Source organism: Rhipicephalus sanguineus, chromosome 1, assembly GCF_013339695.2.
Source record: "Rhipicephalus sanguineus isolate Rsan-2018 chromosome 1, BIME_Rsan_1.4, whole genome shotgun sequence".
Taxonomy (NCBI): Eukaryota; Metazoa; Arthropoda; class Arachnida; order Ixodida; family Ixodidae; genus Rhipicephalus; species Rhipicephalus sanguineus.
The window spans coordinates 234,985,011-235,001,053 of NC_051176.1; the positions used below are offsets into that span (position 1 = coordinate 234,985,011).

The 16,043-nt window shown below is 41.0% G+C and overlaps 1 protein-coding gene across 2 annotated transcripts in view; it reads left to right on the top strand.

The window, feature by feature from the left end:
• The window catches only part of LOC119374909 (retinoblastoma-like protein 1), a 102,600-nt gene that overhangs the window by 8,647 nt on the left and 77,910 nt on the right, over nt 1-16,043 (top strand). For both annotated transcript variants that reach the window (XM_037645113.2, XM_037645120.2), the window contains exons 5-9: nt 1,931-2,059; nt 5,013-5,164; nt 13,784-13,848; nt 13,924-14,089; nt 14,783-14,955. In XM_037645113.2, coding sequence (XP_037501041.1) covers nt 1,931-2,059; nt 5,013-5,164; nt 13,784-13,848; nt 13,924-14,089; nt 14,783-14,955 — 685 coding nt within the window. The remainder of the gene's footprint in view (nt 1-1,930; nt 2,060-5,012; nt 5,165-13,783; nt 13,849-13,923; nt 14,090-14,782; nt 14,956-16,043) is intronic.

Consider the following 16,043-nt stretch of genomic DNA (forward strand, 5'->3'; position numbering starts at 1 on the left):
GAATATGTGTGTATCGTTAAAAAGTAGCAAAACAGGAAGTAATAGCTTCTCTTTTGAAGTTGTTGAGCGAAAAAACGGTGAGGAAAATATGGTGGACGGGGCAGACGGTGTCCTGTCCACCACGTTTTCCTCCTCTATTGTTTTTTCGCTCAATGACATTGCAATGCTGCGCCAACTGGCCTGACAGTCAACACTTCTGAATAGCTTTTCTTACTGTTATAAAATAAGTGAATAAAACTGCATTTCACTAGACCGCAGCATGCTGAAGAGACTTCTGGTAAGGCACTACAGTAGACTCTCATTAAACAGAACCTGAAGGGACCAGGAAAACATGTTCCACTTAGGAGGAGTTCCGTTTACTGAGAGATGAAGAGAGGCACAGAATGCAAGTGCGAAACCAATCATATTAGAAGCAGCTGTTCTGTTTCAGCAGCAGTTCCGTTGAAGAGATTTCCATTTACTGAGAGTCTACTGTAATTGTAAATCACCCTACAGAAAAGCTAACTGCTTGATATGTTCTGAAAGTAAGCCCTTACTCACTGCGCATTGTTACAAAATTTGCAAGTGGGGAAGACCCTCTCACTTGGAATTGAGGCAGCAGGATGCAATGTAATGCTTGCACAGAATCCAGAGGCACAGTTAAAATTTTATGCGATAAATAAGAATCGCGGGGCACACTGACCAGTAGGCATAAGACGATTCTCTACAAGGCTCGTTTTGGGATTTGTTGCAATTGTGTTTTCATTATTGTAGGTGGGAAATGCATAGATATTAGCTATGTTTTACTTTAAAAAGAAGGATGTATAGCACTCATGATTCGTAACTTGTTCAGACATTCAGATTTGTGCGAACATTTGCCTCTTAACAGTGCATTCGACTGTGGCTAAATATTCAGGAAAATATGAATATGCATTTTTCAAATCGAATATGCTTCGAATAAGGAAAATATTCTATTCATATTCAGAATTTCAAAAATACGCACACCCCTAGTAATTTATGAATGTAGCATAATGTTGCCTTTAACGCAACATTATGCTACATTCATAAATAACCATAACGGCGCCGGCAGCGAACAACGCTCCTGAGCCCCTAAAGAAGGGGGCATGTCACAGCGCCTTTGCGGAAGGGGGAGAGTGGGATGTAAAGGAGAAGTAGAGAAAGGGAAGTCACACATACACCCTTTATTTGCCGCGGTGACGTGACGTCACAGCTCGCGAGTCGCGCTAGCTTGCAGCCGCCACACGCTGTCAGTCCTCCAAAAATACAGCCAACTGTTCAAAAATATGTGGAATAAACTCTGTTTATCGGAACAGTAGTGTCTTCCGAGTAGAATTTCGATGTCTGATTTTTGCTCATTATCCCCTTAAGAAATATCCCTTAAAGAAATGGCTTTGCATGAATGCAAAGCCCAACTGTGAGAATGGTGTTTTGTTTAAGGAACAGTTCCTTTCATTGAGATTATACTGTAGTGTAAGAAGTAATATGGAAGATATCTAAGACCAATTAAAACACAAGTAACTCAACATTCCCACGAAGACATTGGACGTGTATAGTGAAGAGAGCAAGAGAGAGAAGCAAATGACTTGACTTTGTGAACCCTAACTAAACTACTCCTGTTTTTCTTTTTCTTTTTCTCCATCTCTCTGGGGCTTCTTACTCTTCTTTTCCATGTGATGCACCCGCTCTTTTCCCCATAACGGGGCCTGACTTGGCCACTGTAGCGGCGTCACTTATCAAGTTCTTGTTTCCAATAGTGTGTTTTGTGTTGCAATCTAGGAACTTTGTCCAGTGAAATATTTACGACCGGCTGGTGCTTCGATAACTTTGCTTCCAAGATTTTTTTCCCGCCATCATTTAAATGCCAGTGTCATAATGGGACAAAGAGGCAACATGAAATTTCGTAACAGCCGTTATTGTTCTTTATTTACAGGTCGTTTCTCGGCCATCTGCTGTGACCTTGTCAACTGCTACCACCTCTTGTTGTGTTGTATCGACTATGGCTATTGCGCAGCCTTAGCTGCAAAGCGTACAGACCTCCTCGATCCTAAATTTTACGAAGGTTAGTCTTGCAGTGCTTGGTGGATGCATACAGGCATATTGTACATCTGTGATGAGTTTTATTTGTCTTTGACAGCAGCATCACTTGGAATTCTTGATATTATTCATCTTAGTGCTTGTGTGAGTTGCAATGGCTGTAAAATGCAGTCTTCTCTTTCTTCCTTTCTTACGAGACAGAGAACAATAAAGAACTGTACAACCTAAATAATGCTTGAACTTGTAACTGCATTACTATTAGTTTTGTAAGCTTAGTTCATTCTTGCAATCTCTTTGATGTCAATATTAGTGAGCCTCTTGTGAATCCAATCAACAGTAATTGGTGGGGCCTTGATAAGGGCAAGGCCAATTTTGAAGGATTATTAGCAGTAGGCTGATGTTTGACAATCATATTGTTGTCTTTAGGTATAGCTTGTGGAAGTTGATACAATTGTCAGGAAAGGTAAAAGTTGTGTTAGTTGAACCACAAAAAGAAAAGCTCTTTTTCTAAATAAATATGCAAGCAGTGAAAAAGATTAAACCTTGAAAAGAATATTCTATCCTGTGTGAACACAGAAAGGTAAAAATATAAAATTGCCATTGAGCATATTATGTAAGCTTATTTATATTTATCCTTGTAATACTCGAAATGTATGTGTGTGTTTTTTTAAATTCAAATGGCAAACAGACTGGTTTGATGAAAAAGCACTTTCATTCGCTTATGTCATCATTTTTGTGTGGCCGAATTTCGCTCTCCTAGTTTCTTCGTAGAAAAATGCATTGTTACAAACGCTTAGTGCTATTCATGTGGAAGCATGTTATCAGTTCTTGTTTCTGTTAAAGCCCCTCCATCGCGTCTACTGCCGCTTTTTTAAGTACCGCCATCTATTGTTCGACGACGACGCCCACTTCCGGTTCCGGAGCTTCCGGAAGGAAGTTCTTGAGCCACTTCCTTCCGCTTTTTCATGCCATCTTGTTTCTGCGCACGCATGTGCACACGCGAGAAAGCACATATTTGCTTCTCCATTTCGCAAGTGTTGTTGTTTTGAAGTTCGTCGTAAACTGCCTGCCGCCGAGCGTGTTTTCGCTCGGTGTTTCTGCGTCGCGAGGGCATGGGCGGGCATGGGGCAGGTGCATCAACCGGAAAGCAGCAGAAACATCATGGCGGCACTTCAGCTTCAGCTAGGCGGGGAACCGGTGTAAAGGGAGAGGGGGCGGACGAGTTGGCGCTACTTAACCTAGCCGGCGGAAAACGCATGGAGGGGCTTTAGTTTCTGTCTGTGGGAGGATTTTTCTCCTAAATTTAATTGTATGTAAATTATATGTTAAAAAAAACACACACACACTTTGCGAATTGCATTTTTGACACATTTTTTTCCCCCAGATATGCTGAAGTATTATTATTATTTTTTTTTTTGCTAGCTGAGCATCAGTACAATAATTTAAGTCTAGGTATGATTATTCATGCTGTAGTATACAAAGTGCTTTTTTTTCTCTTTTTTCCCCCCTTATTATCGAGTTCAGTTTTGAAGTCTGCTTACCCGAGCTGCTAAGATGAGCAATCCATTTGGGCTGACCATGTTTCTTGTGTTTCTCTCAAACTACTGGCCAAATGAGAGTGTTAGTCTTGCACATAATAGTTAGCACAAGTGCAGCTTTTTTTTTATTTTACTGCACGCTCTCCAATGCATTCAAATAACCACTTGTGATGTTCTTGCAATTCTTTTTTTAAGAAATCCAAGTGCGCCTTGAGAACAGTGCTGCTGCAGCACTGCTACAAGGGGCACTTGAAGCACTTGTAGCAGTGCTGTCGTCAGGGTCTTCAACTATTGTAACCTCCTTGGTTCCTTACTTTTGACCCTTGTATCGGGATGTACTTTGTATGCCTATCTTTGATACTGCTAACGTAATATTCACTGCTTTATTCACGTCGATCTGCACCATCATTTTGTGATTTACTTGTGGTCATGGGGTTATTAGATGTGACAGATCAAAATTAGTGAAGTATAAAAAGTAAAGGATAAACAAGAAAGCAGCTTAACTTTAAGTGATGAATAATGGCATAGTTTACATAGGCTTACAGTTCATACATAGGTTTGTATTCTTAACAGTGGTCACTAGTTGCAGAGTTTATGCAGGCTCCTATTCCCAATGTGTGATGCTGCTCTCCCATTTATTCTTCTTCACTTCTTTCAGTACATGTAATATAGAACATTCATCAAACAAGTATTGGTGATGTTCATTCGTTAGTTGCCGTATCATTCGGGCCACTCAACTTGCTAGGTCACTTCGAGCTATGAAGTCATGCATCGTACTGTGTAACAATATGTTTCTGAAGGGCAGAGACTAAGTTCCGATTCTTTTTTTTTTTTTGAGCAGCAGGACCTAGTGCTAGAAAGAAGACCTTTCATGAAGAAATAAACTGCTATCTGTATTGGATTGCAAGAACAAATGAGCTTTACCATCTGAATTTTACTTGCTGATACAGGACATTGGAGAGAGATGTCTTACAGTAAATTTGTCTATAATTGAAAAAAGAAAAAGTCAGCCTGCGTTAGCACGAGTAGGAAAAGCTTTTGAGCTAGTTTCCTAAATGATCACACTTCATTTTTCGTGAATGCTTCGTTTGAAGACCCTGTACACTTTTAATGTGTACTGGGATGAACTTGTAAGAGAGTTGTAACGGTTATTTTGGGATATTACATTGGTAGTACTAATTGTACTTACTGACAATTTGGTTTGCTGGCCAGGTTTAGGCATACAATAGCACGTCCTGAGTGTTCCATTTGACAATTTATCCAAGTAATCTTCACCTAAAGTATTCTTCTGTCATCTCAGTATTTCTAAGCATGTTGTTTCATATATGTTTGTAACATGTGGAAATGACTTGGGTAGTAAGCAATTTTTGGCTGTCGCTCTACTGGATGAATGGCCACTGGAAAAACGTGCATTTTTTCGTGTGTTACATGATTTTACAGCGCAGCAAGATAAACTAAAAAAAGACAGTGACAATCAGGATGTTGGAATCATACGAGAGCTTGTGAAAAGCCATGATGGCAACTTTGAGGATGCGTCCGTTCTCAAGGCCCACCACTTCAGGCATCCTATTCAGCAGCTCATGGAAGAAAAGGTAACATGTTATTTAAGGTATTATAGTTACCTTGAAGAACTCGTATTTCTATTGTGACTTGTTTTGTGCGATGCTGAAAGGCTGTGAAACCTTTTCTTTTTCTTTTTTCTTTCTTTTTTAATGATATTTTTCCAGATTGTTTCGTGCATCTGAATTTGCAAACTACCAAAACTGTTGGCACGTTCAAGGGTTCGCTTCTCCTTTCATAAGTTCTGCCGAAGGGTGATGTTTTGACCAGGATGTCCAAACCGAACCTGAATTCAAAACAGTACCTGAACTGAAATTTTGCTTAGAACTGAACCTGAATGAAAAAGATATAATCGGTTATCGCTTCGGAACAAATCACTTCGAAGCATAAGCGACAGTTGTTACAGTCTACTTGGAGAGGCTTATTCTAATAGAGACTCATCTATGTTATTCATGTGTTGCTGGTGTTGTGCAGACCACCAGGTTCCTGAACAAATCACAATGCAAAAACAGCACACACTTTAAAAGGACAGATGAAGGAACGCGAAGCACAGGTGCTGACTAACAACTGAAGTCTTATTGTTTGGACACCACAGTATCAAACCAAGTATCAAAACAACAAAAGGTCAACAAAAGGTGCAAAGCCTAATAGACACAGGTTCTAAGCAGATACCTAAAAAGAACCATAATTATCCCTCTTTCGTTAGCAAATGTAACTCCTTATGGAAGGGGTACTCACGTAGCTGCCTCTTAGGTTCGAGATTTCTTGAGTAACTTAATCAGCATACCTGCACAGCATGCTTGTGTTACTGAACCTACGCGAGCATTCACAATCTCGGCAGTGGATACCCAGATGGCCTGAAATTCGCACTGTCACATTATACTTGTGCGCTGACAATCTTTTATTTAGGCATCTGCCAGTAGGACCTACGTTGTTTTTACCTTTAATGACCAACCGACTAGTTCGAAATGTGTTCTTCTGAACAAACTCTGGCGAGCTCACTTATGCAAAATAGTTACCCGCCATGGTGTGAGCATCTCTTGCTTTTATGCGGCCTGTTGATTTAGACTAAGCAATTTATTATCTCGTGAATCTCAGCATGTTTGCATTCCATCAAAATTATGCACTGTGCTGTAGGCTTTTGCTTAATGAGAACTGCACTCAACACTAAATGCGTCTACCATGTACTGCTCTTCTCTTTATCATTAATTTCAACATGATCACGCACCAAGTGTAATGCTGCCATGTCCCATATGGCATGCATGAGCAAATTATGTAACTGGACTTGTTGCCAAACAGACTGAAATTTCTCATTTTATTACGTTTTCATTGATATTTGGCAGTTGATTTTCTCAAATTTCCATTCAGAACTGCTAGAAAACATTGCTCTTCAGCGTCCATATAAATTTATACTGTTTTACATGCCCTCACTATAATTAGCAATGGAAAGAAAAACTGGAAAGTGAGTTCGGGGATGAACACGTCGAAGGGCCGCATACGTTTGCCACACAATGCAGTGCTCATGAGATTACCATGTTTATGAGTATGTCTGCTCTAGCTATTATCCCTAAATTTCAATGATATTTATTAGGACATCTATTGCTGTTTGTAGTCTACCAACTGGCTCATTTCTTACACCTTCTCACAAAACTTGAGGATGTGCCATGCGTTCAGCACAACACATAAGTGAAAACGAAAATTGAATGAAAAATTGAAAAATGCAAGACCTGGTACAACTTTTGCTTCAGTAGTTGTACCAGGACTAGAAGCAGAAGTTGTGCAAACTATCGTGCAAATTTGTTCAGCTGTTTCTTCTAGAATTTCAGGTCCTCCATAGTTCTCTTCCAAATACTGTTACAGCACTTTTGTTCATTATTGGTGTTTATTGAAGTAGGGCAACAAGTCGGGCTAATTTAGTTGGTTGATGCTCATCTTAAAGGTTTTTAAAGAAGGCGGAGGACTGTGTGTTCACAGATGTGCGCATGTCCAGTCTTCCACCCTCTTCTTTGTCCGTGTTTGTTAGTGCAGTAAAAAACCTTTACGATGATGTTTATTTGTTCAAAAGTAGCACGCAAGTGAAGGTGCTTTAGCTATTTTCAAGGTATAGTTCCAGAAGTATTTGGAGACACATGCATACACACAAGAAAGAGCGTCTGACCATGGATGCTGCAAATTTGCCAAACTGAAACTGACCTTCAGTTTTGCATCTGCACCTGAGACAAACCCACAAAATATTGAGAAGCAGGGCAGGACAGAAAGACTTGGTGTTTAGGATCATTCTGGCGACCGTTGAAGAGTAAGCCATTCAGTGGTGTGCTGCTCTGTTTGGTATACATGAATACTGCATCAGGTTCCTCTGCTTCGTACTGGCTTAGTAATGTAATCTAAGAAATAAAATTTGGTTTTAAGATAGCTTCAACTGGGCATTCGCAGATCTGCGCATGTCCAGTCTTCCACCCTCTTCTTTGTCAGTGTTTGTTAGTGCAGTAAAAAACCTTTACGATGATGTTTATTTGTTCAAAAGTAGCACGCAAGTGAAGGTGCTTTAGCTATTTTCAAGGTATAGTTCCGGAAGTATTTGGAGACACATGCATACACACACGAAAGAGCGTCTGACCATGGATGCTGCAAATTTGCCAAACTGAAACTGACCTTCAGTTTTGCATCTGCACCTGAGACAAACCCACAAAATATTGAGAAGCAGGGCAGGACAGAAAGACTTGGTGTTTAGGATCATTCTGGCGACCGTTGAAGTGTAAGCCATTCAGTGGTGTGCTGCTCTGTTTGGTATGCATGAATACTGCATCAGGTTCCTCTGCTTCGTACTGGCTTAGTAATGTAATCTAAGAAATAAAATTTGGTTTTAAGATAGCTTCAACTGGGCGTTCGCGGATCTGCGCATGTCCAGTCTTCCACCATCTTCTTTGTCAGTGTTTGTCAGTGCAGTAAAAAAACCTTTACGATGATGTTTATTTGTTCAAAAGTAGCACGCAAGTGAAGGTGCTTTAGCTATTTTCAAGGTATAGTTCCAGAAGTATTTGGAGACACATGCATACACACAAGAAAGAGCGTCTGACCGTGGATGCTGCAAATTTGCCAAACTGAAACTGACCTTCAGTTTTGCATCTGCACCTGAGGCAAACCCACAAAATATTGAGAAACAGGGCAGGACAGAAAGACTTGGTGTTTAAGATCATTCTGGCGACCGTTGAAGAGTAAGCCATTCAGTGGTGTGCTGCTCTGTTTGGTATACATGAATACTGCATCAGGTTCCTCTGCTTCGTACTGGCTTAGTAATGTAATCTAAGAAATAAAATTTGGTTTTAAGATAGCTTCTTTAACACCATGAAATATCCCCAGTCCCATATGTCATTGAGCAGCCTATTTGCAATAATGTGTAGTACTCATTTATCCTCGCTGAATCAGGCAGTGTCCTACATCTCAGCATGACATTAACTCTTCCTACTGGGAGGAAAATGGCTGTTTCTTGTAGGTTATACAAAATTTTTTATTCCTGAATGAACTATTAGAGACGTAATTTTATGCTGGATAAATAGAAAGCAGAGTGAATATGTTTTTTGGGTGACAAATAAGCTCTGTGTAGTGGCACAAAATATTTAAAAAAATCAAGGTTACAGATTGAAACTGAAGAGCACTTGTTTGAGTTTGAGTGTACCTAAAAAAGAAAAAAGAAACTGTGGAATATACAAAACGTTTCACCATCCAGTAGCCATTATCTGTGAATAAGTCCAAATTTTGCTTTTAAAAATGCTCTCACTATAAAAAGTTTACTGGAAGCCCTACAGTTCAGCTTTCCTTGTGGTGATTCAGTCAGGGTTCGTAGTGGTCCTTGAAACCCTTGAAAGCCCTGGAATTTTCAAATAGCATTTTCAAGGCCTTGAAAACCCTTAAATTTTTGTAGGTCCTTAAATGTCCCTGAATTTTGTCAATACACTTTTGTTGAGCCAATTTCTGGCAGTTGCATTTTGGATAGTTCTGTGCGAATAATCGAGCTCATATTACACGGTCCCAATTCGCTATGACATTAATTTAATATTTGAAAGTATTTAAAAAGAATGGATAGGCATATTTTACCACGTGTAACCCTCCATAAAGATGGTTGCACTGCAACACGGGACTGCTGTGCCAAGAAACCACCTTGTCAGGGGAACTCCGTCCCAGCGCGAAGCCACACTTCTGCACTTCAGTCATTCTTTTTATTAGCATCTTATATTGCCTAAGTATGAGAAATTTTGAAACTTAAATTATTTTTCCACGTGTAATTTTCATCCTACTACAATTCAAATCCTACTACTATTTGAATTCACTTCAAAATTATTCAACACTAATTGCCATTCACTTTGAGCCTATAAAGTTATGTTCGCACTAGCCTACTTTTGATCAGAGGGATAACGAGGGTTTTATTTTGTGGCAGTGGGAGATGGAAGGGTGCCCGACCCCTTTGCAGATGTGTGAGTGTGTGTGCATATATGCTCATCAGATGAACGTGTTCATCACCTAGTTGGTAGTTGCTATGTGACATAATTGCCCCTAAAATGACATAAAGTAAGTTGGAAGCGCTGTCCATGTTGTCATGTTTGTGTTTCTTTCCTGTGTTTTTGTGTTATATTAGCAGCGATTATGCCATCTACAGTAAAAGCTCGTTAATTCGGATTTCACGGGACCGGAAAAAATGTCCGAATTAACGGAATGCCGAATTAACGAATGAACAGGAAAAACATTAAAATCAAGTTGGAGAAGCATACCTTTATTTGCTGAAGTATTTTGTAATGGTCGTCTGCGTTTTCACGCAGATTCCGGCTTACATTACAATTTTTCTTAACTTTTCCAAATAGCCAACAGCACGCAAACTGTCGGAAGTGCTCAGGCAAACGCCCTCTAATATCAAAAGCGCCTCCGAGACTTCCCGTGAAGTGCGATGAGGTCGCGACATCATTAACAATTTCTTGATCGGGCAGGAGACCAGTCGTGGCGACACAATTATCAATCGCGATGTAGTCCTGAAGGGTCATATCTGTGGGAAGGACAGCATCGAAGGTCGGGCAGTCACCGTCGGTGGACTCGGCTGACACCTCGTCGATGCCACCGTCGGCTACTGCCGCATGCTCGGGCCTCACATGTAAACACGGTCACAACGGGAAAATGGCGTCGGAGTGGAGCGAAGAAAAAAGACGCCGACGTTCGGTCGTTCGGTGACGCCGCGATCGCCCCCACTAGTTGATGACGATGGCGATGTCACTCAAGTTTCGGTTTCGCCCCAGTGGTGCCAGCGCTGCTTTACCACACATTTGTGTAGCGGCAGACGTCAGAATTTGTCCGAATTAAGCGGTGCGGAGCCCAATTCTGACGAATTAATGAAGGTTTGGTCCCATAGATTAACATGCACTTCGGCCGGGACCAATAGAGCCGTCCGAATTATCCGAATTTCCGAATTAACGGGTGTCGAATTAACGAGCTTTTACTGTATATATATTCATATAAGGTTAAAAAATTCTAAGGCTGGCAATGCACATTTTGTGTGTGTGTCGCGTACACACACGCTCACGCAATACATCCATATTGTGAGGTGAATCGGTTTAAGCAAACTAGCAGAAGAATACTGAAACCTGCAGAAAGCGGTGTAAACAAAATATGAGCGAGAAAGGTACTGTGAGAATTCCTTTAGTTAGCTATTAATTGTGAAAAAGTGCCTGCTTTGGCTTGTGTGCAATGAAGGATGTGCTTCATGCTCTAAAAGCTGGCGTTTTCTTTTTCTATGATCTCAGCAAGTGTTGTTTCACGTATTTGAAAATTCTTCGTTAGGTGCTTGAAAGTCCTTAAAAACCCTTGAATTTTTTTCTTCAATGTTGCTATGAACCCTGTCAGTTCTATGATGTAAAATGCAGAGAGACATTACAATTCCTCCATTGCACTGCTACATTTTTTCTCATTTTGCTGATGTTGCATTTCTTGAAGTTCTCGTATTTGCTCATTTGGCTGGTTTTTAATGTATCGATACAGAGAATGGATCCAAACTAATGGTGCATTCACTGCAATTGCTCACAGGAAAAATTATTCGCTTATTCGCTGCCACTGAGTTTCAAGCTGGCCACCAACTTGGCCTTGTGATAATATTTGTGTTCCTCGTGGTCAGCTTTGATGGTAGAGCAATCACACCAACAAGGCATTGGCTCAGGGTTCTCTGGCCATGAACAAAAATCTCTTCAGCTGGGAAGTTTTTTTTTTTCATTAATACATCTGGATTTTTTTTTGTACCTGTCTTCATTATGGTACAACTTTTCGAACATACAAGTAGTCGTACATCAACCACCCTGAGCATTTGTTAACACTACCATACACGTGGCAGTTGCACCAATGTAAGTTAGCCTTTTGTTAATTTCTTGGGGTTCACAAATAAGGTACGTAATATTGTGGATACCTTCCAAATTCATAAATGAACTCCTTCTAAAAGTCTTCATTTATGCTGTGTTATATTCGTCTTATTGTTAAGAGTGCCCGTATGCAGTGTGCTGTGGTGATTGTTGTTAATTTCATGAATTTCATGTTAATTTCATGTTTCATGTTTTGAGAACATGATTTCACGATCACGTCTGCCAAAATTAGCAACGCTATGCGCCGCCGCGGGAGTGGGTCAAATTTCAAGGTGAATGCTGTTTGCCCTTCCTCTCGCGGGCGCGCGCCCAGAGAATGAGGGGATGACGTACATGAGAAAATGGCCCTATGTAGATGGTAGTGCTGTGAGTCGCTCCTCTACGTAGACGACTGTGCTCTGACGTCGCCAACAGTAGCACGTGACACTGTGATAATTATTTGGCACGGCATGTGTGGTTTGTGTAATTTGTTGCTTGAATAGATTAATAAAAATTGAGAGAAATAATGAGACACACAAAAGGAATGTGTGCGTGTTTTTCATTTTTTTTTTTCGTGAATTGCAGCGAGATGCGGGGTTAATGTGCCTCTGTTTCCCATGCGTTCGTGTCCCCGTGGTTAGCGCATCGAGCAGACGCCAGCCCTGGAAACGAAAGTAATGTTCTGGCGCGTTCGAGCACTCATTATGCTCGTTTATTCTACCGCGTCCAAGTAAACGCTAATGCGGCACTGGCTCATGATACCGCCACTCTCGTGCCCGTACAAATGTCGCAACTTTCATTCCTGTCTGGCAGAAACAGGCAGTACACCACAGAGAACGCTGACACAACGCCCACAGCCGCTACATAAAAAAAAAATTGGGGGACGCTTAAGCTTCGCCTTTAAGAGTTGAACGCGATAGCGATATCCTGCCCCTAGTGCGCACTTCGAACACTACGAGTGTCCAACAGAATGCGCGCACTAAGGTGTGTGCCTTATGTAATGGGTAGCATGCTTTAAACCAGGAGCAATTATGCGTGAGAAACTTTTTCGAAGTTACGATGCACCCACTACGTGGTCTTAAGGGAATACGCGCAGTAATGTGTGTGCTTTTTGTAATGGGTGGCTGTCTTTAAACCACCAAGTCGTTATGATATTGACATGGTGTGACGCCCGATGGCAATGTACGCTTGTACCACGCAATACTACTGCGATATTACATCTCGTACTGTGACACCTGTACACAGGACACTTATTTTTGGGAAGCATGAAAGTTAGTTTCAGTGCAACTCCAAGCAGAGGCGTGGCTGTGTGGTAGAACACCTGCTTGTCTCGCAGACGTCCTGGGTTCGATTCTCACTCGGACCCAACATTTTTATTATTTATTTTATTTGCAGCCTTTTCGATTTTTCGGTCACGGACAAGGTGATGATTTTTCGCTCACAACCAACGGCGCCGACGCTGACGGCGGAATTTCTGCGATACGAGCTCTTTAACGCTATCGCGTTAAAAAGGTAGCGGCCGTGCAACGCCGCTCGCGTGCTCGGGCTGGCTCGTGCACGTCATGCACACGTGACCATGCATGCGCATGACGTGTTCATGCGTATGTGCCAAGTGAAGAGGGCAGGGAAGGGATTCGGCTTGCGAAGCCTACATGCGGCGAGTGGCAAGGGTTTGAAACTCGCCTCCTCGCATCATGGTTTCGCGCCGCTACAAATTGTTGTTTTTCTCAGCTCGTAATGAACCGATTTGAAAAATTCTTGCGGCATACTGCTCTTCATTCGGCACACAACAACTTCCAGCGTCTAACTAAAATTTGCTATGTGCCCTGGTGAGGGGCCCTTTAAGACTTCTGTTTAGCATTGCTTCTGTGTTAGCATTGCTGTAAAAGAAGCAATTGGTGTGCCACATGCTTATCATTTGAGGAGGATTTTCATTTAGTTTGTACTTTTTACGGTATGGAGACATTTAGGTTGAAATTATAAAATAGTATGGCTAGGCTTTTTTTTATGTTGTAAGCATGACAGTGATAAAGCATATCAAGCCAGTGCTTCTGATTCAGGTTCAAGTCTTGTCCTTGTGGCTCCCTTTGATTTAACAAGCTAGCTGAAATTGTTCAATATTGCAAGAGATTAGAAATACCAAAATGAATTTTCTTTTTTTTTTGTGATAGTAAAAGATATGTCATCCTTTATTTTCTCTGCATGTATTTTTAGCTTGGCATTTTAACGTGTTTTTTTTTTGTTTTGTTTTGAGCTCCACTAATTGTTAAGAACTTCCAGATCCTGCACGGTGACTTGAAGACTCTGGCATTGTGTCTTGATCCAGTAGCCTTTGACACCAGCATGTGAGCACTTTTTGTTTTTATGCATGATTTGTCAGACTGCAGAGGGTGTGCTAGCTAAAAGTTTCTCCTTAACAGCAAAAAGCTCAACAAGACCTATGAAGAGGGTGTCCTCAAGGAGGGTGAACTGGATGAACGGATCTTTCTTGATGAAAATGCACAGGACCGCATAGGTACACCACGACACACCTTGGACTCTGTGCAGCGGGAGCTGCGAATGTGCCAAGCTGACATTGTAGTCAAGGTAGGGCATTCTGTTTCCATCGTGCAATACATGGTGTGTTTATTTTGAAGGCAGCTCTTTACGTTTGAATTTATAGCGCTTATGGGATGTTCTTACAATGGATGGCTTTTTGCTGTTAATACAAAAAAATGCTGCATTTCACAATCTTGCATGTTGGTATGAACAAAGTGCTATAGCTGAATAATAATAAATACATTATTAAATATGTCGGTATATACAAGCATGCCAACCAAAGCCAAACTAGAGGGGCATTACTTGGCAGCTGTAGACATGTGAAAACAGTAAAAAAAATTTTGAAAAAGAAGAAGAAACAAAAATTTATGATTGCAGGCTTAAATGCAGTAAACATCAAAAAGTTCTTTCTTCACAGCATTGCGAGTCATTCAGGGTTAACATCTCTACCGGGAAGATAGTAAAAATAACTGTTCTTTAAAAATATACTCTGTTACCTGCAGTGCCATTTGGACATTACAGTGGGCTGGCACTTGTATAACAAACATTGGTACAATGTAAAAACCCAAATAATGTGACAGTACTGACTAGTATGCTACCTGTACTCGATGTGCACAAGAACCAAGTGGTTTTGTCACCATTTATGTTGTTTTGATGGTATACTTTGAGCGTGTATGGTCCTTTACCTTCAGGAGATAAATCTGGCTTCAAGAAGGAACTAAAGCAGTTTTCTTCCAGCAGCTGGTGGAGGTTCCCCAGCTCCTGACACCCTTGACGGGCCGCAGCAATTTGCACAATCGTGAGGCCATCAATCGGAGCCCAGTGTCAACTGCTACTCAGTGTGCAAGCAAGTTGCAGGCCCTTTTGGCTGGCTGCAAGAATGCACCAAGCAAGGAACTACAGGCTCTCTTCAGGTGTGCACTGTAGTGCCGTTACTTTTGCTTGTATCTGAGGGTTAGGGTGACATTTTAAAACGGGGCTTATCATTTTCTGCAAGTTCAGTAATGCCAGATAGAGTGTCAGTGCTTATGTAATCATGTTTCTGTGCACTGACTCAAGTATATGAAATGAATGAAAGAAGGGAAACAGTTCGAGGGACCCGTCTTTTGTTAGACACAGCAGATAATGAAGTGATCCATTTCAAAGTATGCGAAAATGCTTTGAAATGCATCAGCTCCCACTGTTGTACTGGTGTTAGTACTTCAATGCACAAAATAAAGGAGCTTTGAACATAATTTTTTTAGTAATAAACCTATTTGTGTGAAATAAATGGAAGTAACTTAGGAATATTACTGTATCGGCCTTACCCAATTGAATTTAGATAGTTCCTCTTTAGTGTCCCTTTGATCTTGTCAGTTGCTTTTATTTAGACTTGTTTCTTGTTTTGACTAGAAGGCAGTATGGCAGTACAATGTGTGTCTAGCCTGCCACATGTGAGTGCTGGGAGGTGACTCTGCGGACATAATCTTGTAAAAGGTTTCATAATCTAGCATGCTAATTTTAAATTTAAATAATAACAACGGTAATACTTGCGCTCGTTACTGCACACAGCCATTTTTCAGAGATCTATCATTTCTAGAGGAGTAGACACCTCATTAAGACAAATACCATTTTTTTCTCGTGCCCCAGGCCCCTACCTTTTGGCTTATGAGCACAAATTAAGAGTTAAGAAGTGGTTTAGTGCTGGTATTTATTGTGCCAATGAATGTCTGTATCTGTCATTTATGCCTATATATGCATATTTTACCTTTTAACCTCTGAGAATTCCTTGCAGGGATGCGATTTTCATTTCTAAAGGACATTTGGTCACCCTATATCCACAAAACCCAGCTTCATTAGTAGACGCTGTTGCTTAGGGCAACACACACGACAGTCTTACTTAGCAAATAAGATTTCATATATTCAAAGTTAATTGAGCTTTTAAGGGCCTCCTGCCATCTGTGTGACACTCTTTAGTGATGCCAGAGCAAGAAATTGCAAAAATATTCAGATGTAGATGGGC